The sequence below is a fragment of the Cebus imitator genome, unplaced genomic scaffold (genome assembly GCF_001604975.1).
Source record: "Cebus imitator isolate Cc_AM_T3 unplaced genomic scaffold, Cebus_imitator-1.0 Scaffold332, whole genome shotgun sequence".
NCBI classification, from domain to species: Eukaryota; Metazoa; Chordata; class Mammalia; order Primates; family Cebidae; genus Cebus; species Cebus imitator.
This window is the reverse complement of record NW_016107647.1, coordinates 2144459-2170850: the sequence shown is the minus strand read 5'-3', so window position 1 is coordinate 2170850 and position 26392 is coordinate 2144459. Positions and strand designations below refer to the sequence as shown.

General features: G+C 36.5%; 1 protein-coding gene across 8 annotated transcripts in view; it reads right to left on the bottom strand.

The window, feature by feature from the left end:
* Window positions 1–26392, bottom strand: part of TMCC1 (transmembrane and coiled-coil domain family 1) — a 253902-nt gene that overhangs the window by 141405 nt on the left and 86105 nt on the right. The window contains exon 1 of one of the 8 annotated variants that reach the window (XM_037730138.1): window positions 8888–10372. The exons of the other annotated variants lie outside the window; for them this stretch is intronic. Within the exon in view, the coding sequence (XP_037586066.1) occupies window positions 8888–8926 (39 nt within the window). The 5' untranslated portion in view covers window positions 8927–10372. Of the gene's footprint in view, window positions 1–8887; window positions 10373–26392 lie in introns of those variants that run through there. 8 annotated transcript variants of the gene reach the window in all.

The following is a 26392-nucleotide window of genomic DNA, read 5'->3' as shown; positions in this document are numbered from 1 at the left end:
CTCTGAGCTAATATCCTCATTACCTAATTCTAAACTCTCTATTTCCAAATACAAAATCTCTCTACTTAGCCATTCTACCTTCATCAAAGACATAATACACCCAAACTTGAATTTACACCCAGTCCAACAAATCACCCCTCAGCTTGCCCCGAATCTCCTATTTCCTTAGATTCCTCAATATCTAGAGTCTTGGCTTAAAATGAAAACCCTGAGAGTTCCTTTGTTTCCTTCCTACATCTTATTTTCATTAAATTATATTGATCCTTCCTTCTAAATAACTAGTATCTTCCCCTTTTAAACTTCATCATTTATGGATAGCTTACTCTAAAAGCCTACTACTTGTTCTCTCAAACCTAATCCCTTCATTTTTCATAACATTCAATATTCTCTTGCACTGTCCAGTATGATAGCCACTAACTACAGGTGGCTAGTTAAATTAAAATTAAGCCAAATTAGAAATTTACTTCCTCCATCACATAAGCTGCATTTCAAGTCACATGAGACTAGTGACTATTACACTGGCCATCACAAATACAGTTTCATTCTCACAGCAAGTTCTATTGGATGGCTCTGTTATCTTAGACAAAACCTCTCACCACACTATTTACACCATGGGTTTTCTTCTATTAAAGAACACAGGCTGGTTTTCTAACACTTACCTAAACTAGTCTAAAATCTTTTTCCCGACGTCCAGACTCTCCAGATTTGGCTCCATCACATATCTTCATTCATTTTCTTTGCCAACACAAACTCTGTTGGTCAAGTTGTTCTCACTGAACATGTAGGTACTATGCTTTCATTATCACATTAATTAATTAATTCAATACATAAACTGTGGAGACGGTTCTAGGGATACTGAAGAGAATAAAGCAAATAGTACTTGGACAACTAAAGTTTTACTTCTTTTTTACCCTCTTCTAGCACTGTCTCTCTGCCTATCTACCTTTCAAATCTCATCTCCTTCAAGGTTTATTAGGTTACCTTCCCCCTTTTTGAGCTCTCTCAACAGTTGTATAGACCCTACATTTAGACACAATTAAATAGAACTTAGTTTTATCTTCCTTCATGCTTTGTCTTCCCAGTTAGAATTTAAGCTACTTAAGGAATCTAGCAAAGAACAGCAACAAGGCCAGTGTGGCTAGAATAAAATGAGTAAAGAGAAAATAGAATATGATATCAAAGAGTTAACAGAGAGACAGAATATAAATACCATGTAAAAGTGAGTAAGAAAGAAAGATACTGGAGGATTTTGATCACAGGAAGAATGTCATTTGGCTTAAGTTTTATTAGTATCACTTTGGCTAATAAAGTGTGTTAAGGATAAACCCTAGTGAAGCAAGAACAGATGCTGGGAGACTAGCTAGAGGTTAATACAGTAAAACAGAAGAAGGTGCCTCACGCCTGTAATCCCAGCAGTTTGGGAGGCCAATGAGGGCAGATCACAAGGTCAGGAGTTCAAGACCAGCCTGGCCAACATGGTGAAACCCGTCTCTACTAAAAAAAATACAAAAATGAGCTGGGCATGGCAGCACATGCCTGTAATCCCAGCTACTTGGGAGGCTGAGGCAGGAGAATCGCTTGAACCGGGACCCAAGAGGCAGAGGTTGCAGTGAGCCAAGATCATGCCACTACACTCCAGCCTGGGCTACAGAGAAAGACTCCGTCTCAAAACAACAACAACAACAAAACAGAAGAAAAAAGATGGTAGCAGAGATGGGTAGTTAAGAAATACCCAAATTTTAGGTATATTTAAAAAGTGGAGCCAAGAGGATTTGCTGATATACTGGGAATAAGAAAGAGGCATGATAGATAACTCAAAGATCTCAGAGTTGAAGGCTCAAAGTGCCATTAACTGAAATGGGGAAGACCAAGAGAACCAGGGAGGGAAATGACACCAGAAGCTTCGTTTTAGACACTTTGAGTTTGAAATGTCTGTCAGACTTTCTAATGGAGATGTCAAATAGGCAACTGAGTTCTGTAGGTCCAGAGTACAAAGGAAAGCTCAAGACGGGAAAATATACATTTGAGAATTTTCAACATATAGGTGGTATTTAACACCATAAGACTGGATAAAATCACCAAGAAAGCAGTACACTGAACTGAGCCTAGGCCATAGAAATATTAATTCAAAGGCCAGGATGATAATGAGAAACCAGGAAAGGAGACTGAGATTGAGTGACTAGTGAGGTGTAGGAAAAACCAGGGGTATAGTATCCTGGAAGGCAAGTGAATAAAGTGTTTCACTGAGGAGGGAAAGATCAACAAGTAAAATGTTGCTGAAAACTAAGATGAGAATTAAGAATTGAAGACTGGATTTAGCAATAGGGAAACAGTGAACAGCTTGGCAAAAGCATATCTGGGAGACTAGCATGGGTGAAATGATGAACAAGAGAACCAACATGATACTAATATATACTTTACAATATTCAAAGCTATAGAATTAGAATGGTACTAACAGATATAACAATCTTTCTCACTGCTTGTTCTTCTTCTGACTCTTTTTATTTTTATTATTTGTTGTCCAGGCTGGAGTGCAATGGCACCATCTCGACTCACTACAACCTCCACCTCCCAGTTTCAAGTGAGTCTCCTGGCTCAGCCTCCTGAGTAGCTGGGATTAAAGGCACATGCCACCACGGTTGGCTAATTTTTATATTTTTAGTAGAGATGGGGTCTCACCAAATTCGTTAGGCTGGTCTCGAACTCCTGACCTTGTGATCCACCCGCCTTGGCGTCCCAAAGTGCTGGGATTACAGACGTGAGCCACTGTGCCTGGCTCCTCTTTTGACTCTTATAGGGAACTACTTTCACTAGAGTAAAAGAGGTTGGAGGAAAAAGAGAGGGGCATCTCCTGGGAAAGTGTGCCATCATCTTTTCTATGACTTCAGGTGGTTGCTGAGTACCATTTGATTACCATATGAACTGTGGTATGTTATTTTTTGTTTTATTTGGAGATAGACACAGAAAATATTTGGAAGTTAATAGAATCTTCCATTTATCAGCAAAAAGTACTATTTCTGACAACTTTAATGGCAGAAGATGAAATATTGCTTAAACACTCAGCAAATTTAGAAACCAGAATGGGACTTTCACATAGACTGCATCCCTCAAGAAAAGCTAGCCGTTAGCCTTAATTTGAATAACAGGCAAGGTGATTCTTGAAGTCACAAAATATATATTCAAAACTCTGCAAGGCAAACAGAAATGTGTTTTTATTGTTAATATAACAGTTGGGTTAGGTATGTCAGACCCAGGGACACCTCAAATATTGAGTCACTACTGTCTTCAGATGAATGACATATAATTCCTTTTTCCCTTTTTAGCTAGATTCAGAAAGGTAATCAGATCTTTATTAGTCTCTATATAGCTAGATATCTAAATGTACTTGCTCACTGAATAGAGATGGGAAATTTCATTAGAGTGTTTCTAAGTACTGATGTTTATGTAGGAGTCCAAATGATACAAATCCATAAAGATACAATTTCCTAACTCTTAAGGTCAAGGAAACATGTAGTTAGAACACAGAAAACTTTGCAATCTCCAAAGAGATTTAACTATCTTCTCTGGGGAGCATATAGTCATTCTCTATTCCTTATCCATCCCCACTACATCAACAATACACAAAATTCATCTTACTGGGGTGTCATTTCATGTAACAGAAGAACAACATCAATCTTCCTATTATGGTTTTGCAAAACACCAAAATGACTGATCTCCAATAATGTTGGACACCTGAGTATTCAAGTTCTAGAAAGCAGATAAATATATCATAGTAGCAATTAGAATGCTACCTGATTTAAGCCTCTACAAGTGGGTTAATGATTAACAAGGAGATATTACGTTTAACCATTAGTAAAGTATAAATGCAAAACATTACATTTCCAAGTATGAAGTTTGTCAATGTCTAGAGAAAATTTGTTAAATAAAAAGCATAAGAAGGAGAGGTATGTCCTTCCATTATTTGGAAACATGCACCCAGTACTGACTCTACCTATGCATTCAGGGCTGTTATTACATATAATACTATACTACTTCACTGTACCACATAGTGCTTATAATTAAGAGGGTTCAACATACCTTTTAAAAACTGTGGTAAAATATACATAAAATTTACCATTTTAGTCATCAAAATACTTTTAAACAACCCTAATTAACCTACTCAAGATGGAAATAAGAGATCCCTACATACTTTTAAAAAGATATTCACAGAAAGATTAAGTCAGTCATGTATCACAGACATAAATCCAAAAGAAATCAGATAGAAATTCAAAGGAAACTACTTCTGAAAAAAAGCAACAGGTTTTATTAAAAATTCAAATTCTAACCAACATTTCTCTACTTCTTAATTTTCTTTTACTGATAACAAACTGATACCAAGTGATAGGACACTAACAAACTGATACCAAGTGACAGGACAGTATGAGATACGGAAATGACAAGGACAGCATTTTTAGACTAAAATATTTCCAACTGTTTCATAAGTCTGGATTAAATAATTTCAACAAATCAACAGTAGAACTGGGAAAAGATGCCACAAACCTATTTCTCAGTTACTAATCTCTTCACAGGTTAAACTGAGACATACTGGTAGGATTTTTACTTTCTATGTTTTTGCACCATTTGAAAAATGTAAAGACAGCAAAAGAAAGCTCTCAAATAGAACAGGAAGAAAATATGCTATGACTGAAAAAGAATCAACATTGATTTACTGTTATTTCAATGAACTTTAATATAGAAAGTAGGTGCTGTGAGGCTACTCCTACCCTAAAGTAAGTCTCGCATGAAAATGTGAAAATAAATGTGAACTCCAAACTGAGCTATTCAGATCCACATCTGGAAAATTAAAGTTTTGACTTATTATCTTAGAATAATCGGTATGGCATTTATCTTTCATGTTAGAAAAGTCAGAAAATAGATGTTCGTATTTGCTTACATATGCATAAACAATGGGATAAATAAGAAACTGGTTACCTACAGAGATAGGGGTGTGAGCTACATGAAATGACACAGCCAGAAACTGAGATTTCAGTTACGTAATTTAAAATTTTGAACTGTGATAATAATTACCATTCAAAAGTAAAATAAAAGGGTATAATATTTTATGGAAATAATCTTTACAAGTTTTCTCAAAGCTCCCCTACCTTTTATCACACTTTAGAAAAAACTGATTTTCTACTATCCATAAAAGATTTTGGACAATAGTTTCCTCTGATCAGAGTGAAGGTCAGAGTAATTGAAGAAGGACTTTCTGAATGTCTAACTCATTGTATTTCATCCTTAAACATTACTACAGAAACTCAACAGTAAATTTTTCTCCTTAATAGAAGTTCTTTAAAAGGTGGTACAATTTAAAGTTTCACAACTGCATACAGCTAAGTTTCAACTTACATCTAATTACTACATATTTCATATGGCTTTATTAAGTCAATAACCTTATTCAAATCAATATTTCTCTGCCCAAAGAAAGCAAATTTAATTATGGGAAATATTTTATCAAGTTTGTTAAGTTCAAACTCTATTCAATACATACTTTAGCTCTATAGGAAAGGGCTGCTCTAAGGAAGTTACCCAAGTTTATTTATTGTTTTCTATCTTAGATAAACGCAGAAAAACATTGGAGACCACGATAGTGAGAATGATTAACATGCCAGAAATTTAGGGAGGCAGTTGGTGTGGGAAAACAGAATGGGTTTGCTTGTAGACCTACATTTGACTCTACTTCCTGTTGATCTCATGCAAATGACTTAACTTCTCTGAAACTCAGTTTCTTTTAATGATTAAAAAAACAAGCTGATCCCACCTAACTCAAGAATCATTAAGAGAATTAAATGGAATATCCACATTGACAGGTTCCAATCTATTTTGGATGGCTCACGCAGGAGACAGGGGGCAGGAAGAAAAAGATTTCCTTAATGAGTATTCTTGAAGTCACATGTAAGATAACTATAAAAGAAGAAAATAATCTAAAACGGCAAGGAAAATCGAGAACTTTTCTGAGTCACGTAACTGAAATCCAGTCAAAAACAATAGGTTAGCATCTTTCTTAAAATGGCATGTTTTTTACTTCACCTAAAACTTAAATTACCTCCTCCTTTTTTCTTAATTCAGATGTGAACATCTACCAGCCTACACCAATCATTTGAATTTTTTTTTTTTTTTGAGACAGAGTCTCACTTTGTCATCCGGGCTGGAGTACAGTGGCACAATCTCAGCTCACTGCAACTTCCACCTTTCGGGTTCAAACGATCCTCCTGCCTCAGCTTCCTGAGTAGCTAGGATTACATATGCACACCATCATGTCCAGCCAATTTTTTTTGTATTTTTAGTAAAGATGGGGTTTCACCATGTTGGCCAGGCTGGTTTCGAACTGTTGACCTTGTGATTCACCCACCTCGAGCTCCCAAAGTGCTGGGATTACAGGTGTGAGCCACCGCGCCCAGCCAAATATTCTAAGGAAAATACCTAGTGTAAGTAAGCATGACTACAACCTTATACAACGTTAATATAAAAAGCATCTAAAGTGAATATTAGTCTTAAAATTACTGCAAACATTTATATCTTCTTTCAGAAAATTTCCAAGACAATTTAAAGATGGTCACAACAGTACTTCTTTTTGTTAAAATAGAAAATTTTTAAAACTCAAATCTCTTGACAACTCTATTCTTGTGGAAAATTACTTATTAGCAAAAATATGTTACTAAAGTTGGAAATATCTGAAATTGCTGCTATTCAACTGTTTTTATTTTAATCTATGAAAAACCAATTTTAAGTGTTCAATGTGTGCCAGAAATGTCATAAACTGGGATATGGCAGGTCCTCTGCTCTCAGTAACCTATGGATTTAGCTGAAAAGATAAACTGAGACACAATGCATTTGCTGATTTTTTTTTTTTTTTTTTTAAGACAGAGTCTCACTCTGTCGCCCAGGCTGGAGTGCAGTGCACGATCTCGACTCACTGCAACCTCTACCTCCTGGGTTCAAGTGGTCCTCCTGCCTCAGCCTCCCAAGTAGCTGGGACCACATGCACATACTACCATGCCCAGTTAATTTTTGTATTTTTAGTAGAAACAAGGTTTCGCCATGTTGAGCAGGCTGGTCCATTTGCTGAGTTTTTTTTGTTTTTAATCTCACTAACATAACTATTCCGTTTCTCCTTCATATTTAAGTACCTACAGACTGAAATAATAAAAAATATTTTTTCAGTTAATTACTCTAATAGAACAACAAATTTGATAGACAACAGATTTCCTTAGATTTGGTCTAGATCAACCATTATAGGATCCACAAATCACATTAAAATGAGCAAGAGGGGTACCACCAGTAAAAGGAATGAAAAAAGGCTACATCTTTGAATGCTTTTAAGTAATGTACCTTTCTTCGTATTATAGAAAGGATGCATCCTATTCCATCGAAAATATCCTTTTTGTAAATCATTGTCATATACATAGTACAGAGTGAAAAGGGTAAAGTTTAAAAAATAATTGGGAGAGAAGTATTGGCAGCAAAATACCCATAATGTACTATCTTCTAATTAGAAAAGTATCACCTGGTTCTCAATTATCAGACACTCTTGTGCAGGAATGTCACTGCCCTGAGAATCTATACATCTGCTTTTTAAATGTACTACATATATGAAAATACAAACACTGGCGGACATTGAAAGAGCAAGAAAAATGATTCTTTTTATTGTGTAGGAGAAATGTGGAGGCTTTCAAACACACACACACACACACACACACAACCCCCCCCACACACACCCCCCATGGAGCAGGGGGTAAGGGAAGCAAGTGAAATATATTTTAATACTCCTAAAAATCCCATTAGCTTTAGAGGTCCCAAAAAAAGCTATGCAATTTGACACAGGGATGGAGGCAGGCACTTAGCTCATTTCTGCGTCAGTGTACACACTCTACACTGGGGTCATCTGTGAGGAACTAAAGGTTTTCCCTTAAGATCACAACACATTTCAGGATTTAATAATTCTGATTAATAGCCAAGGCAGTGAAGAATGCCTACTGATTTACTACTTGTTTAAGCTTCTGTATTCAGGGTATGAACTACAACACAACTGCGCCACTAACTGCTACATTTTTTTAAATAGAGCTTTTAAAGAAAACAATGGGTTTTGAAATAAAGCTCAACTCTTACCACACCTCTTTGCTTATTAGTTTCTGTACTAGCTAAACTCAATGACCAAGGAGGGCTGGCTGATTTCATAAATCACCATCCTCTCTTAAATCAGTGCTTCACCTTTTTACTATTTTAAGTATGATTTTCTTAGGTTAAAAAAACTTTTCCCCAAAAGCTGTACACATGGAACCTGCTTTTCAGTCAGAACTCTGTAAAAACTGCTTTGTGAGCCTCTCCGAAACTGCTTTTCACGTACTTCATTAAGTATTCAAGTTTCAACACAACCACTCATTTTAACATTTTAATGCAAGCCTTGCTCGTTGAACTATTTTGTGGTAGTTTTTCTCAGTTTAATAGTGAAATGTACAAAAGCACTGATTCCACAGACCAAGAAGGTTTTCTCCTCTTGGTCCACAAGCTGCTAGATTAATTGCTTATTAAATACACACTTTCAACCCACAATTATCTCTGTTACACACACCCTTCTGGAAATTCTATCTCAGGAGCAAACTACGACTTTGCCCAAATTCAGATGACAGCTGCAGTTTTAGGGGAACACAATCTGGGGCTGCCAGTGCAGTCAGCCTTCAAGCTTTGTGCCTGTCAGATGAAAGAACAAAAGGCAGCGCTTCCTCCCCCAGCCCCTCCTTAGCGCTGGAGGACGGCAGGCTTGACAGAACAGTTCCAGAGAAAAAGGAACCATGCTGAAGCAAGTTGAGAGTTTCCCCTCCACAAACACACAAAACTACCGACCCACCTTGGATAGCTGTCTCCTGAGGCTAAAGCGCTGAACCATGATCACTCAGAGGATCTTCAGACAAAGCAATCCACGAAGGAAGGGTTTTTTAAACAACAGCTTCTTGGGAAAGTCGGTGGCAAAACATTTTGAAGACTGCCAGAGAAGTGCAAAGAATTTCCCTGGGAGTCTTAGCAAACTTGGAATGCCTTCATTGTTCTATCAAGAGACACTGCAAAACCTACGTGGGAGAGGGCAGGGCGGGTGGGGCAGTAATCCTGGAGCTGCTGAGTCCAGTGCCAAGCTCTTCTAGCACTTCCTGTGAGTCAGCTGTGAGGGGTCCAGACACAAGGACCACCCCTTCCCTTTCCACCTGACCACTAGGCGAGGATGCCGCTGTGGTGCTACCTGAAATTCCAGGGGACAGACCTGATGTTCTGGTCCCTCTGGGAGGAGAAGTGGCGTGCTGGGGTCGGACAGCATCTGCTCCAAGTAGGAGACGGGCAACGGCACCAATTCCTCCCCTCTCAAGCCCTCCCGGAGGAGAGTGTCCACTGCAGACAGCAAAACTCCCTTCTCTACCTCCACCTTAGGTAATCCTCTAAGGTAAAGCAGTGTGAAAAAAGGAGGTGGTGAAAAGCAAGCCCCTGACTGTACCAGCTCCCTGCTCAAGAAGGAAACTCCTCCCAGCTGGGCTCGGCAGCTGTGCGGCTTTGTCTAGCATAATTGGCCAAGCCTTTCCTCTTATTCACAGGGAGGGGTCCTGCTTCAGGAAGGAATGTCAGGTGCAGAGAGGCATACTCCGACAGTGACTTCAACTTGTGCCAAAGTTAAACACATTAAAGTGGCCTCCTAAGGTAATTGCCTTCCCTTGTTGGAATAAAGCAATTTTTAAAAATCTACACACAAAACAAACAAAAGGATCAGCTCAGAATGAATCAATGCAGGTAAAGAGGTATGAAAAATAACCATAAGAGCAGTTCCAAAAATTTTTCCCATCTTTGCCACTCTTCCTCTGTTTGGGTCTGCTTCCAGACAACCACTGGGAGGACAACATTTCATTTAAGGAAACTTTCCAGTCTATGTGATCCTCTTGGAATTGTTCATTACTTAATGAATTTAGTAACTGATTAGGGCAGAACTCTTCAGTATATAGATATATTTTTTCCTGTTCCAGTGCCTCTCAACTTCCCATGAGCAAAATTACATCATATGCTACATTTAAAGCCTTTGTTGGAATGAGCCTACTATGTACAGTCACTATGTTAGGCAGTTCACATTTATTACCCCACCGATTTCTCAAAACAACTCTCTAAAATTTGTATTACAATAGTCCTCCCTTACCTGCAGTTCATTATCCACAGTCAACTGCAATCCAAAAATATTTAAATGGAAAATTCCAAAAATAAACCATTCAGAAGTTTTAAATTACGTGCCTTTCTGAGTAGCATGACAAAACCTCATGCCATCCTACTTGGGATGTGAATCATCCCTTTGTCCAGCATATCCAGCCCTGGCTCCCACCTGCTAGTCACTGAGTAAGTGATCTGGTCATCAAATTGACTGTTGCCTTATGGCAGTGTTGTATTCAAATAACCCTTATTTTACTTAATAATGGTCACAAAGCACAAGAGGAGTGATGCTGGCCTACTGTTCTAATTGTTCTAGTTTATTGTTACTGTTGTTAACATCTTACTATGCCTAATTTCTGAATTTAACTTTATCACAGATATATCTGTATAGGAAAAAACATATTACAGTCATGTTTTCAGTTAACATGAGCCACATATATGACAATGGTCCCATAAGATTATAATACTGTTCTGTCTCTACTAGCAGTATGTTAGGGAAAAAAAAGATTATAATACTGTATTTTTATTGTACCTTTTCTATGTTTAGCTATGTTTAGATACACAAATACATACCACTGGATTACAACTGCCTACAGTATTCAGTATGGTGACACACTGTATAGGTGTATAGCCTAGGAGCAACAGGCTATACCATATATCCTAGGTGTATAGTAGGTTATGCTATCTAGGTTTATGTAAGGACACCCTATGATGTTCTCACAATGATGAGATCATCTAACGTATTTCTCAGAAGGTATCCCATTGTTAAATGACACAAGACTGTATATACAGGGTTCAGTACTATCTTCAGTTTCAGACCTCCACTGGGGGTCTTGGAAAATAACTCCTATGGATAAGGGGAAACTACTGTAGTATCCCAACTCTTCAAAAAGTAGTAATTTCTCTCTCTAAAACCTCAATATGGCTCACACATGTAATCCCAATGCTTTGGGAAGCTAAGGCAGGAGGACCACTTGACACCATAAGTTCAAGACCAGCCTGGGCAACAAAGCTAGGCCCTGTCTCTACAAAAAATAAGAAAAAAAAATTAGCAAGGTGTGGTAGCATGTGCCTATATAGTCCTAACTACTCAGGAGACTGAGGTGGGAGGATTGCCTAACTCCAGGAATTTGATGCTGCAGTGAGGCATGATGCTCCAGCCTAAGCAGCAGGGTGAGACCCTATCTCTAAAAACAAAAAATAAATAAAACCTTAATATTATGAGGAAACCATATAGTATTTGTAACTTTTTTCTTCAGGTAAGAAACATAAAAATGAAGTTCAAAAGACAGGTTTTTATGCAATGATTATTCTCAACTATGTCCATATCATACACTACCAATATCCAATTATCACCAAATAGGATGTAAAATTTTTAAAAATATTCACCTAAAAAATAACACACATATTTGATAATATCTCGGGAAGACCAGAGAAGATGCATCAAATTCAAACAAATAGTAGGATGCCAAGTCTCAAAAAAAAATTACCAAACCAAAATGTATATATAAAACATTTTTATATGGGTGCTTATGCCTGTAATTCCAGCACTCTGGGAGGCCGAGGCAGGCAGATCGATTGAACTCAGAAGTTCAAGAATAGCCTGGGCAACATGGCAAAACATCATCTCTACAAAAAAAAAACCACACACACAAAAATTAGCTGGGCATGGTGGCACAGGTCTGTAGTCCCACCTACTCAGAAGGCTGAGGTAGGAGGATCACTTGAGTCTGGGAGGCGGAGGTTGCAGTGAGCCAAGATCCTGTCACTGCACTCCAGCCTGGGCGACACAGAGACCCTGTCTCAAAACAAACCAAACAAACCTTTTACTCTTAAAAACCTTAAGCAGAAAACAGGTTGAACATAACTAAGTGTACTTTTTGTAAACTTCCAAAGCTATAAAGCTTTTAGATCAACAACTATAATCAAGAGTAAAGACTCCTTCATACCTAAAGTTCAGAGAACACAATATAACCTAATAGGTAAGCTAACTGATTAAAATTTAATTCCAAGTAGAAAGTAGGTTGACACAGCACCCCGAGTTGTGTGCTTTTTTGGTTTTTGAATGGTAAGAGTATCAGTATCTCCATTTTTCTCCTACGGATAATGAAACAGAGTACTCTGAAATTATCTCCTAGGAATGTAGGAAGGACTAAGGAAATACTGATGTGGCAATAATGAAGTGCCTTACAGAAAGACATACTGCCTTAAACACATACTGTTTCTGATTGATTTAGGCAACTAGAATGCCAAATCATTGCTATAAGATTCTTTCCAACCAAAAAAAAAAAAAAAAAGAGAGAGAGAGAGAAAGAGACAGGTGTGAAACAAGTGGTAAGTAAAACTTAGTTTCTCTCATTAAGAAGGCAATCTGTTTTCAGCCTAAAGAAGTGTTTAGAATGGTTTTTTACTGATGGAATAGAAACATAAATAGTAACAAAATTCAGTCATTTCTCCTTTCTAAATTGCACAGATTTGTTAACTATTTTCCTACAAACTGCCCAAATGGGAATAGCTCATCATTAACAAATAAGAAAGTAATAGGCTCTTTCAGAAATTATTATTCTTTTAGTTACTGTCCACATTTAAAGCAAGGAGAGAAGAAATCTACTTTCAAAATGTTTAGTCTACTTTCAAAATGTTTAGTCAATAATGCTGCCAGTTTTAGGATTTTCTGTGGCATTTCAGGCCTCTTAAATGATGAGATTCTTTTGGCAATCCCACAATAAACAACAATACAGATAGCTTATTTTATTATATTCACCTGAAGAACAGATTAAGTAATTTATGTAGTTATTTACAAAAACCCCTGCAAGTGTCAATATATATAACATGAAAGCAGAGGAATTTGTTAAGTAGTAAGAAGCTAAAAGATGCTGGTGATTAAAAATTTGAGAATCTAACCATATATAATTCCTTACCTTGTGACGGTTGATTTAAAGAACAGCTAACCTTACCAAATACAGACTTTATTTGGGTGACTTGGACATGGCTCTTTGAAACATGCTAAATTAAGCCTGACTCCTTTTATATTAGCAATATTTTGGGTTCCACATTTCTTTCTCCTAAAAAAACTCTTAACATGTGTTACCTGCAGTAAATAAACAAAAGGAAAAAAGAAAGGTAAGAAGGGAGGAGCAGAAAGTAGTTTCAAGGGGCTATTTGTCCCAGTTTCTGCTATCCAACTAACTCATCAAACAAGGTTGTTGCCTATTCTGTAATGATATTTTTCAGAGATGGCATTTCCACATGCTCCTCTAACCTCTCTTGGCAAGGTTATGGTCAAGATGCTAATTTTCCTAAACATATCCTTACTTTAAAACCATTTTCTATTAGATTCTCTGTGAAATGTCTTGAAATTTCATATCAACACACAAATTTATTTTGTGTGTATGTGTATGTATGTACGTACACACATTCACTGTTTTATATATATATATATATATATATATATATATATAGAATCACAGCCATAAACATATAAAGATATAAAACATCTATGTCCATATCAAGATATAGAATATTTGCTGCCCCACAAGGTTCCTAATCTCTTCACTACTCTTTCCCCAATAGACAACTGTAATTGACTTCTATCATAAATAACTTTGCTTGTTCTTGAATTTCATATAAAGGAATCTTGTGTGTGGTTTCTTTTGCTCATCATGCCTTTGCAATCCATCCATGTAGTTGTGTGTAACAGTTCTTTTTTTATTATTATTACTTTATGCCAGTGTGTGAATAATACCACCATTTATCCATTCTACTTTTGGATCTGTGCTATATCTACTTTTTCTCTATTATAAATCTGCTATAAAATTATCATAGATCGTTTTGGAGCTCATATATGTATATTTTTCTTGGGTATATACAGCCTAGAAATGGAAATTCTAAAGGGCAGAGTAAGACTTTGTTTTACCAGGTATTATCAAATGGGTTTCACTGTGGTTGTATTAATTTACACTCTTACAATAACGTATGGATGTTCCAGTTGCTCTATATCCTTGCCAACTCTTAATTTTTTTTTAATTGGATTCATTCCGATAGAGGTATCATAGCATCTCACTGTGGTCTTGTAAATCTTTTTAGGAAGTTACTTAGAAGTTAATTTTTCATCTTTAGACAAAGCTATTTTCAAAATCTCTTGAAGTTAATTCTGTCGCTTTTCTCATTTTCTGTATATGCTTCCATGTGAGTATTCATATAATGCCACTCTCCTTGACAATTTAACATTGTTCTCCAAGTAGATGGCATATTTTGCAATTTAACCTTTCAGGATGACTCTCTAAATATACAACCATTCATTCCATTAGTATTTATTATGTACCTACTAAGCACCAGACAACTAACATGATTATTTTTCACTATGTTGCAAAGAACGTGTAAAAAAAATGAAATCAAGTTGTTAAAATAGTTACAAGGTATTTCATGTGCTGATAGTTTCTCCCTCTCCACACATTTCACACTACTTTCACTGAACTCCAAATCTCAGCTTACATTTCTGTTCTTTCAGGAATGCTTTCTCTATCAACCCTCACTAACCCCTTTTCCATTACTGATTCTTTCTTCTCACATCATATGGTAATTTGCTTGTTTGTATCTCCTTCAACAACTCAAGTTCTTCAAGGGCTAGGATCCTATCCTATTCACAGCAATATATGAAGGGCTAGGATCCTATCATATTCATAGCAATATCTGTTGCACGAATGGCTTAAAAAATATAAGACAGTGCTTGATGGCTCTAGAAAACTTTAGACTGTATTTCTTTCTCTCACTTTCCTCCATCTCCCCTACCTACAAACTCCCTCATCTTTCCATCTACTTAAATTCCACTAGTTTTTCTTTTCCATTTTGTTAGAATTAATTTTATTAGCTGCTTGTTATTTATCTCCCATTTATAAATGGCCCATTATGAGTTAACACTTTCCAATAAAATATTTTACCTATAAAAATTGAGAAAGTATAAAAAAAGAAATAAAATGTATTCATAAAGTAACTGTGCAGAAATAACCACTACTAGTCTTTTCATAAATTTCCATTTGGGCTTTTTTCTTTATTCTTGATTACATAAGTATTTTATTAATGCTTAATTGCTATAACCACTATTATCAGTATATCCTTCCTTACTATGATTTATGTGCTTATCTGCCTATAAAAGTATACCGCATTATATACAGGTTAGTTCAGTTTGGATTTTTTAAATCCAACCAGTATTGTACTACACATATTATTGGTGACCTCCTTTTTTAAAAGTTTAACAACTTACTCAAATTTTTCTGTCAGTACATATGTCCTACATTATTTTAACTGTCACACAGTACAGTATAAACAGAACAATTTACTTAGCCATTCTCTTGATGACCATTTAGGTTACTTCCACATTTCTGCCAGTACAAATATTTCTGACTGTACACACCTGTTTTTGTTTGTTTCTTCCAAGACGGAGTCTTGCTTTGTCACCCAGCCTGGAGAGCAGTGGTGTGATCTTGGCTCACTGCAACCTCCACATCCCAGGTTAAAACAATTCTCCTGCTTCAGCCTCCCAAGTAGCTGGGATTACAGGCGCACACCATAGCCTGCTAATTTTTGTAGTATGATACTGGCTGGATTAAAAAACAAACAAACTGAACTAACCTATATATAATACTGTAAACTTTTATAGGCAGATAAGCACATACATCATAGTAAGGAAGGATACACTGATAATAGTGGTTATAGCAATTAAGCATTAATAAAATACTTAATACAAAAATACTTCTAGTAGACACAGGATTTCACCATGTTGACCAGGCTGGTCTTGAACTCCTGACCTTGTGATCTGCCCGCCTCATCCTCCCAAAATGCTGGGATTACAGGTGTGAACCACCACACCTGGCCCATGTCTGTTTTTGCTTTTGTGAATTGCTCTCCAGGGCAGATGCTAACATATGATCCTATACTCAAGGTCCGGCCCAAATTCATTTTCTCTAGAAGCAAGATCAGTCCACTTCATGTCATTTCTACTTCTTCACTCACAGTAGTTTCTGGACAATTGATCATATACAGTGATAGTTCTTGTACTTTTACATGTTCTATTTGGCTTCTGTACTAAAAAGTGTTATTTAGTGTTTCTGGCATCAGAGCTGTCTTTCATCAAGTTAAAAATGAGCAAATGAACAAATATCTACTCTTTTGATTTGTTCTTTTTAATATCTTATTACTCATAATCACACAACATTAAAAAATTATTTAAAAATATAATCAATTTCTCAGTCCTTATCTAAATCCCATCGCTCATACTTAGCATCTTAAAAATGACAATAATTACATTAAAATAATTAGAACACTAAATGAAATCATTATATGTCTAAGGTTTTGTTCTTTCAAGTGGTATTCCTTGCAATTGCTGGCAATGCCCCGAGCATATTGAATATGAACGTAATTACCTTAGTCAGAGAGACAAACAACTCTTCTCTCACAGACTACAAAAACATCTCTAGCAGTGAAAAATGAAAACACTGGTCAACATAAAGGCCCCAAAGACCACACAAATGGTTAGCAAACCAAGCAACAAGGGAGGATTGTTTAGAATTGTTATGTTTTCCTATTAAGAGGACCATTTTAGCCTTATGAAATGTCATTCTTTATCTCCAGTAATACTTCTTGCCTTAAAGTTTAACTCACCTGATGGAAAATATATCATGCAAATACTAAACAGAAGAAAGATGATATAACATAGTTACATTTTTTGTGGTATTCTTCAAGTGGTTACCCTGCAAATTACATCATGCATTCCAAACTTATAGTCTACCTTAGCCAAATCCAAATAATACATGGCCTTTAAAGCAATTTATTTCCATCAGTCCTCCCCCGACCCCTTTTGGCTACTGTTGTTGCATATTTTATTTTTACAATGTTTTAAACCCCAGGACACTTTAATTATCATTTTAAAGTTTGATCACTAGCCTAAGGAAACACACACAAAAATTATACACAGAGTAAATAAAATTAAGTAATACTATTTTGGCTAAATTGAAATTTGCTGAAATCCTATACAGGTCCAAAGCTTGTCAGCCAGGTATTTGGAGAGTGTGTGGTAGTATTCAAATTTGTGGGCACTGTATATCTAACTGTCACATCAAGGAATTTAGAGCCTTCAGCCTCAGTAGTGTAGAGCTTGTAGCACATCACAGAAATCCTGATGCAGCTCTAGGACCTACTAGTTGTACTCAATGGGACCTCAACTCTCTCCCTTACTTAGTATGAAAAAATCCCCATTTTACCTCATCCTTTTCTCCTACCAGAATGTTCCCAAGAATGCTACAGAATGAATTCCTATACTGGACAGAAGAGTCTTTTAACTAAGCTGTTATGGTACTTTATTATGCTGCATCATATAAAACCACCACTTTTGTGAACCAGGACTGTTCAAATATTGGCAATTTCACATGGTTCAAAGTAACATTCAAACATAAGACATACTAAAAACCAGGCCTCAGTTATATACCTTAATCCAGATTTCTTTCACCATACTAAAATTAAGAAGACTAAGCCTTAATACAAAAAGTCCCCCTCCTTTTTTTTAAGACAGGGTGTTGCTCTGTCACCCAAGTTGGAGTACAGTTATACAATCTCAGCTCACTGCAGCCTTGACCTTCTGGGCTCAAGCAAACCTCCCACTTCAGCCTCCCAAGCAGCTGGAACTGTGGGCACAGGCAACCATGCCTGGCTATTTTTTTTTTGTATCTTCCTAGAGATAGGGTTTTGCCATGCTGGCCAGGCTGGTCTTGAACTCCTGGGCTCAAGGAATCTGCCAACCTTGGCCTCTGAAAAGTGCTGGGATTACAGGTGTGAGCCACTGCACCTGGTGACATTTAAAAGATGATTCCGTCTATGACACTGTAGGCCAATGAAAAGAAAATGACATGTTTGTTATTCAGTGAAGAGAATTTGAGACAGAAAGTAACTACCAAAGTGATTTTGCTATAGTTTTTTTGTTTGTTTTGTTTAGTTGAGACAGAGAGAGAGAAAGAGAGAGAGAGAGACAGGGTCTCACTCTGTGGCCCAGGCCAGAGTTCACTGGTGAGATCACAGCTCACTACAGTCTCAAACTTGTGGGCTCAAGCGATTCCCACCTCAGCCCCCTAAGTAGCTGGAACTACAGGGTGCCACCACACTTAGCTAATATTTTTATTGTTTTTTTTTTTTTGTAGAGATGGAGTCTTGCTATGTGCCCAGTTTGGTCTCAAACTCTTAACTTCAAGCAATCCTCCTGCCTCAGTCTTCTAAAGTATTGGGATTACAGGGGGTGAGCCACTCAGTCCAGCCAGAAATGTTCTTTTAATTGTTACAATTGGAAACAAATGGATTCTAGTTTTTGTCTTTTTGACTTCAAAACTGTAGTTCCCTATATTTCAAAGGGCTGTGTATGTGCTAAACAAAATGAGTAACCTGGATTAAAATCATTAGAAGATTAAATTATTAAATAATTAAAGAAATTCCTAGTGATTTCTTTACTTTAGGGACAAAGAAGAGTTTAGTGGGCAAGCCTGTATCAAAGCCCCTGAAAGTTCCATTCTAATACAAGTTTGGGAAGCATGGATTAAACGTAGACTTACCCTAGCTCTCTACTACAAGACTTATCCTAGCTCCTACTAAAATTGAATAATGAAAGGCATAAATCTATAAAGGCAAAGAGAATTGGAGAGGAGGCAACAATAGATAAAAGATGTTAATAAAATTATAAAAGGTGAAAAACAGAACATCATTCTAAGGACAGATAGACTAAGCCAAAAGATGAGAATTTCAGTCCTTTTCCACCTCATTTTACAGAACATAGGCACCAAACCTAATTATCACCACCATCATCCACCCATTCCCAAAAGCAAAGGTTTTAACAATTTCTCAGAGAAAAATGGAGAAAAGACCTATAGATACTGACAACTGAAGGGCCCTGCAGTAAACTATTCTCTGTCCTCACAGAGTTTCCCATACCATTTTAATGCCTCTCTCAAATAGGAGAAGAAAGCCATGATTGACCAGACACTTGAGAAAAGTCTTTTTTTTCCTTTTTTTGAGACCGAGTCTCACTCTATTGCCAGGCTGGAGTGCAGTAGCGCAATCTTGGCTCACTGCAACCTCTACCTCCCGGGTTCAAGCAATTCTCCTGCCTCAGCCTCCCAAGTAGCTGGGACTACAGGTGTGCACCACCACGCCCAGCTAGTTTTTGTACTTTTTTAGTAGAGACACGGTTTCACCATGTTGGCCAGGATGGTCTTGATATCTGGACATCGTGATCCACCCGCCTTGGCCTCCCAAAGTGCTGGGATTACAGGCGTGAGCCACCGCGCCCGGCCGAGAAGTCTTTAACATAAAAGACACAAACTAAAACACCTAGTGGGGAAGAAACTCAGAACAGACAGACATATTACAAGAAGCAAAAGAAAATATCCTCAGAGACAAAAGAAAATAAATATATAAAACAAGAAAAGGATGCTACATAAAAAAAAGCATTCATAGACAAAAAGAATCACTCAGCAAATTAAAAACATAATAGCAGAAATAAAATATTTAGTGAAATAATTGGAAAATAAATTTTAAGGAAATCTCCCAGAAATTAAAACAAAAGACAAAGAGAAAAATAAGAAAGAACAAAGAAAACACCACTAAATGGTAAATTAGGAGATCTAACCACTGACTAAGAAAAAGATATATAGGTGGGGAAGGAAATTAAATAAATCATATGATTTATTTATGATAAATATGATATAAATATTTATTTATGATAAATAAAGCTCTATGTGATAACATGGATCAATCTTAGAAACCTATTTTTGCATAAAAAGCAAGTCCTAAAAGACTATATAAGCTATGGTATCATTTTACAAAGCTCCCAAACAAGCAAAACTAAACAATAGTTGTTTAGTGTCAACAAACATTTGTAGTAATTATTCTTTTAAAAGTCAAGGGACTGAAATATATAATTTAGGACAGTAGGAGAGCTGTAAAGAGTTACAAAAGCATAGCAATGGTAATGTTCCCATTCTTAAGTTGTGTGGCTGGTTCACAGGTAGTGTATTATTGTGTGTCATAGCTTATATGTTTATTTTATATGAATAGAATGTTACATAATTTAAAATATAGAATATAAAAATAATATTGAAAGAAGTTTTTAAAAGCCAATGTTTCCAGATCCAGTGTTTGAGTTTTCCAGATTGAAAGGACTCAGAAAGACTTTTAAGGTTGGGTACTTCTAAGTCTGCTGAGTATTTCTGAGTCCTATGTCTTGGGCTGCCAAGGTGACCCACACCAAGGCCCATCATTGTACAACTTCAGGACAACAGAGATGAGTTTTTTGAAATTCTAGAGAGAAAAATAGGTGATGCCCAGAGGGTCAACAATCAGAATGGCACCAGATTTTTTTTTTTTTTTTAATCAATACTAGAAGCTAAAAGCTAACAATGCAAGTGTTTTATATAACACATGGGGAATTTATTTCCAACCTAAAATTCAATACTCAGCCAAACTACCATTAAAATATAAAGGTAAAATAAATTTTGAAATGAGTATAATTTCTGAAAAATTATCTTCCATGCACCCTTATTCTATAAGGCTCCTAGAAAATATGTTTCAAGAAAAGGAAGGAATAAACCAAAAAGAGGATATGAAATCAAGGAAACAAAGAATCTTATTTATTAATAGATTAAGGAGTCCCAGAACAAATGATGTGCAATGGTCTTGGAAAGTAGTCAATTCAGATCAGAGGAAAAGTGAGAGCTTCCAGAAGTATATCTCCAAGAAAAACTGAAAGTGAGAACAGTACATACTGTTTTGAAATAGGAGAAATATGTAATGTAGATGACAGGGAGATGGATGCAACAAACCACCACAGCATGTGTATACCTATGTAACAATCCTGCATGATCTGCACATGTACCCCAGAACTTAAAGTGTAATAAAAAAAATAAAAATAAAATATTGAGAAATTTTGGGAGGATCATTTGAAACTGGGGTGGGGGTGGGGGTCAAGGCTGTAGTGAGCTGCGATTGTGCCACTGCACTCCAACCTGGGTGACAGATTAAGACCTTGTCTTAAAAAAATATATATGTATATATATATATATATATATAAGGCCAGGCACGGTGGCTCACACCTGTAATCCCAGTATTTTAGGAGGCCAATGCAGGCAGATCACCTGAGGTCAGGAGTTTGAGACTGCCTGGCCAACATGGTTAAACCTCTTCTCCACTAAAAATACAAAACTTAGTGGGTAAAGTGGTGCACACCTGTAATCCCAGCTACTCAGGAGGCTGACGCAGGAGAATCGCTTGAACCTAGGAGGTGGAGGTTGCAATGAGCAAAGGAAGTGTTGCTGAACACCAGCCTGTGCAACAAAGCAAGACTCCATCTCAACAAAAAAGAAAAGAAAAAAATAAAGAGAAAGAAAAAAAGAAAATATTGAGAGGTCTACGGTTCTTTCAGAATTTGGAGAGAACCCAATGATAGTTATAAGTAACAAAAATTAAAGCAATTAACTCCAGAGACAGCAAAAAATCATATAAAAAGGGAAGTGTAATAATATTATACTACAAAGCTCAAGCTGTAAATATATTTACATTGGCATAATGTAAACAGTATACTGAAATATAACAAATTTTAATAAACTATGGATAGGGACAAGATAATAAGAAAACTAAATGATCATTTTCATTATAGAAAGTCAAGATATCCAAAACAGAAAAAGAATTAGCAGCATAAGCATGTTATTTAGAAAATATTTCTATAAATTCCAGAATAAAAATTTAAAAATCAAAAGTTACAATAAATTTTACTTGGGGTGGATATGCTGAAAAAGAAAATACTTGTTCCTGAGAGCTTAAAAAACCCAGAAGATTATATTAAATAAATCTACAGAAAGCTGTCACAAAAAATAAAATTTAAAATAGTAGATTCACAAGCAAGTAAAATGTTTCATACTCCTAGTGTTGGAAAGCAAAGATGTGACTTTTAAATTTCTGGTTTTAACAATTCTCTGAAAGACTAAGGACATAAACACATATCTGAAATAGTATTAACTTCTTAATTTCATTTGTTCCAACAGTAGCTTACTGTTGGCCTAAAGCCACACAATTCAGCCTTCGTTTGTCAGGATGCATTTCAGAGCTTCCAGCTGTAATTTTTAAAATGGCACTATAACTATACAGTATTGTGAAGCCACAGACAGTAAATAACAGACAGGAAAAAAAAAAAAAAACCTCCAGGATGCAAAAAAAAAAAAAAAAAGTAAAAAACAGACAGGAAAAAAAAAAAAAAACCTCCAGGATGCAAAAGAAGAAAAAGATAGTATTTATAGAAAAACATGTAAAGCACTGAAATCATACAAAAAAAGAATGGCTTTTGATATTTTCCACACTGAACATTAATGCATTTTGCAAACTTTTTTTCCCCGGTTTCAGTGGTAGCCAATTCTTTTTAACCTCTTTTTAGGTAAATCCCACTAAAACAGTACATTTAGTCTTGATGGGACAAAGCAAGTCACTCATCTAAATAAGGACATTGATTTTATTTAGTTTTACTGATTTTATTTAGAAAAACATTAGAGCTACAAATCCTCATAATGGTGAAAACAACATGTGAAAGTAAAACTTGTCTTGAATTTCTGTACTAATCCACACATCTCTGCACCCTAATGCAATAAAAGATACTGATATAGAACTATGAGCAAAAGTTAGGCTGAGTGCAGTGGCTCACACTTGTAATCCAGCACTTTGGGAGGCCAAGGCGGGCAGATGGCTTGAGCTCAGGCGTTCAAGACCAGCCTGGGCAACATGGTGAAACCCCTTCTCCACAAAAACATGGACAAACCAGCTGGGTATTGTGGCAGACACCTGTAGTCCCAGCTACTAGGGAGGCTGAGGAAGGAGGATCACTTAAACCCAGGAGGCAGGGGTTGCAGTGAGCAGAGATCATACCACTGGGCAATAGTGAGAAACTGTCTCCCAAAAAAACGAAACAAAACTATAAGCAAAAATCAAGGGACACATATCACAAACTAGTACGTAGACCTAAAACAGGTAATTTATACTGTGACCTAAATCCTCCTTAACTATAATTGGATCACAAAACCTTTATACCTATTCTCATAAAGCTACACTTCTAACAATAGAAAACAGCTTGCATTTTATCTTTATGCACAGAAACTTAAGCAAGTTGACCCTTTATCTTAAGGCTCAATGGGTAAACATTCCTAAGAAGAATTTGCTAATCTCACAAATATTTATCTGCTTAAACTGAAGTTGATTCTATGGTATGTATAACTCATCACAAACTATGTAACATAAAGACAACGTATGACACGCAAGGAATATAAAAGGAAGCTTATCAAAGCAATGTTTCAATTCATAAGCAATCACATTTACAACAACAAAATTAGGTGAATTGTTTCCTTCAGGTTTTTTGCATTTTTATAGAAAACAACAATTCTAAGGAGTAGAAAACCTGAATACTGTTCTTTCACCTAGAACAATGTATAGTTGTGTCTTGAACATCTATAATTATTGAAAACAAGTTTAATGTTATTAGAAAGCCTCTGGTGAGCTTAAGGCAGAAAACTATGTTCAAGGTATTCTAGTCTTATCCTATGGTAAAATGGTTACTTAATTGTGTATTTGCCCAGCTGCTTGAGTTTTTTATTAATAAACCAAGAGTATGCTCCCTAAGACTGTGTGGCTTCATCTAATAAGCTTCTATTTAACTAAAATTCTAAAACATATTCCTCGGAGCATCCACATGGGGAAGGTTACACTGATCAGTTACTCTGATGCACTATTTCATTGTTAAGCTTACAGAGAAGTGCTCAGAAACAAACAGATCAGAATTAGGCTGCTCACTTTCATGGCCATTCTCAAATTTATTTTTAATTTTTTAGAGACAGGATATCACTGTTGCCCAGACTGGACTGCAGTGGCACAGTCAAAAGCTCCCTGTAACCTCAATTGTTGGAAACAAGAGATCCTTCTGCGTCGGCCTCCCAAGTAGCTTGGACTACAGGTCTGGCTAATTTTTTTTTCATTTCTTGTAGAAATAGGGACTCACTATGTTGCCCAGGCTGGTCTCAAACTCCTGTACTCAACATAGCGAAAGCCTGTCTCTACTAAAAATACAAAAATTAGCTGGGTATGGTGGCATGCACCTGTAATCCCAGCTACTCAGGAGGCTCAGGCAGGAGAATTGCTTGAATAGAGAAGGTGGAGGTTGCAGTGAGTAGAGAGATCAAGCCACTGCACTCCAGCCTGAGTGACAGACCAAGAATCCGTCTCAAAAAAAAAAAAGAAAGAAATCACGTTTTGGTGATTCTTACTATTCGATACTCTTAGATTCATTAGTACAGAGGGGCTTTTGCCTTTGTGTTAACAATGGGAAAAGGCCAGATGCGGTAGCTCACGCCCATAATCCCAGCACTTTGGAAGGCAGAGGTGAGCAGACCACTTGAGTTCAGGAGTTTGAGACCAGTCCGGCCAAGATTGTGAAACTCCATTTCTACTAAATATACAAAAATTAGTCAGGCATAGTTGCCCGCAACGGTAGTCCCAGCTACTTGGAAAGCTGAGGTAGGACAATTGCTTGAACCTGGGAGGCAGAGGTTGCAGTGAGCCGAGATTGTACCACTGCACTCCAGCCTGGGCAACAGAGCAAGACTCTGTCTCACCAAACAAACAAACAAACAAAAAGCCAATGAGAAAAAAAACAGGGTATTACGTAAAAGAGGAAAAAATACCACAACTATAACAAAGAAACTTAAGCTGATACTGTGTAGGACTAATATCCCATCCACAATACTCAAATCAAATGTCTGGTACTGAGATTTCACTTTTAATACCCCTGTTCAAGATATTTTATTGAAGAAGCTATAAATTTATTGCAGTTTATCTTCACTTGCTGGATTTCACAAAACAAATACACCACCAACCCCCCAAAAAAGAAAAGGTAGAGACACTAAGGTTTTGTTTTTAAGGTGAGATAATTTTAAGCTTAAAAAGATGAGGCACATTTAAGACTTAAATCTAACATGAAAAACTATAAAAACCTTGGAAGATAACCTAGGAAATAACATTATGGACATAGACTTCATAACAAAGATGCCAAAAGCGATTGCCAACAAAACCAAAAATTAACAGATGGGACCCAATGAAACTAAAGAGCTTCTGCATAGCAGAAGAAACTATCAAACAGTAAACAGCCTAGAGAAGGGGAGAAAATACCTGCAAACCATACATCCAATAACGGTCTAATATCCAGAATCTATAAGGAACTTAAATCAGACAACCCTCATTAAAGAGTGGGCAAAGGACATGAACAGAAACTTTTCAAAAGATAGCATTCATGCAGCAACAAGCTTATGAAAAAATACTCAACAGCACTAATCATTAGAGAAATGCAAATCTAAACCACAGTAAGATACTATCCCACACCAGTCAGAGTGTCTATTATTAAAAAGTCAAAAAATAACAGATGCTGGTGAGGTTGTAGAGAAAAGAGAACACTTACACACTGCTGGTAGAAATGTAAATCAGTTCAGCCATTGTGGAAAGCAGTCTGGTGATTTCTCAAAGAACTTAAAACAGAATTACCATTTAACCCAGCAATCTTATTACTGTGTATATTCCCAAAGGAATATAAATCATTCTTCTATAAAGACATGCACATGTATATTCACTGCAGCACTTTTCACAATAGCAAAGACATGGAATCCCCCTAAATGCCCAACAATGGTAGACTGAAATAAGAAAATGTGGTGCATATATACCACAGAATACTATGCAGCCATAAAAAATAATGAGATCATGTCTTTACAGAGCTGGAGGCCATCATCCTACGCAAACTTAACACAGGAACAAAAAACCAAATACTGCATGTTCTCACTTTTAAGAGGGAGGTAAACACTGAGTACATATGGACACAAAGAAGGGAACAACAGACACCAGGGCCTGCTTGAGTGTGGAGAGTGAGAGGAGGGTGAGGATCAAAAAACTACCAATGGATACTATGCTTCTTATCTGGGTAACAAAATAACTTGTACAAAAAACCCCTGCAATACGCAGTTTACCTATTTAACAAACCTACCCACGTACTCCCGAACCTAAAATAAATATCAAAAAAAAAGATGAAGCTATTCCATTTCTACTGAAGAAGAGATTA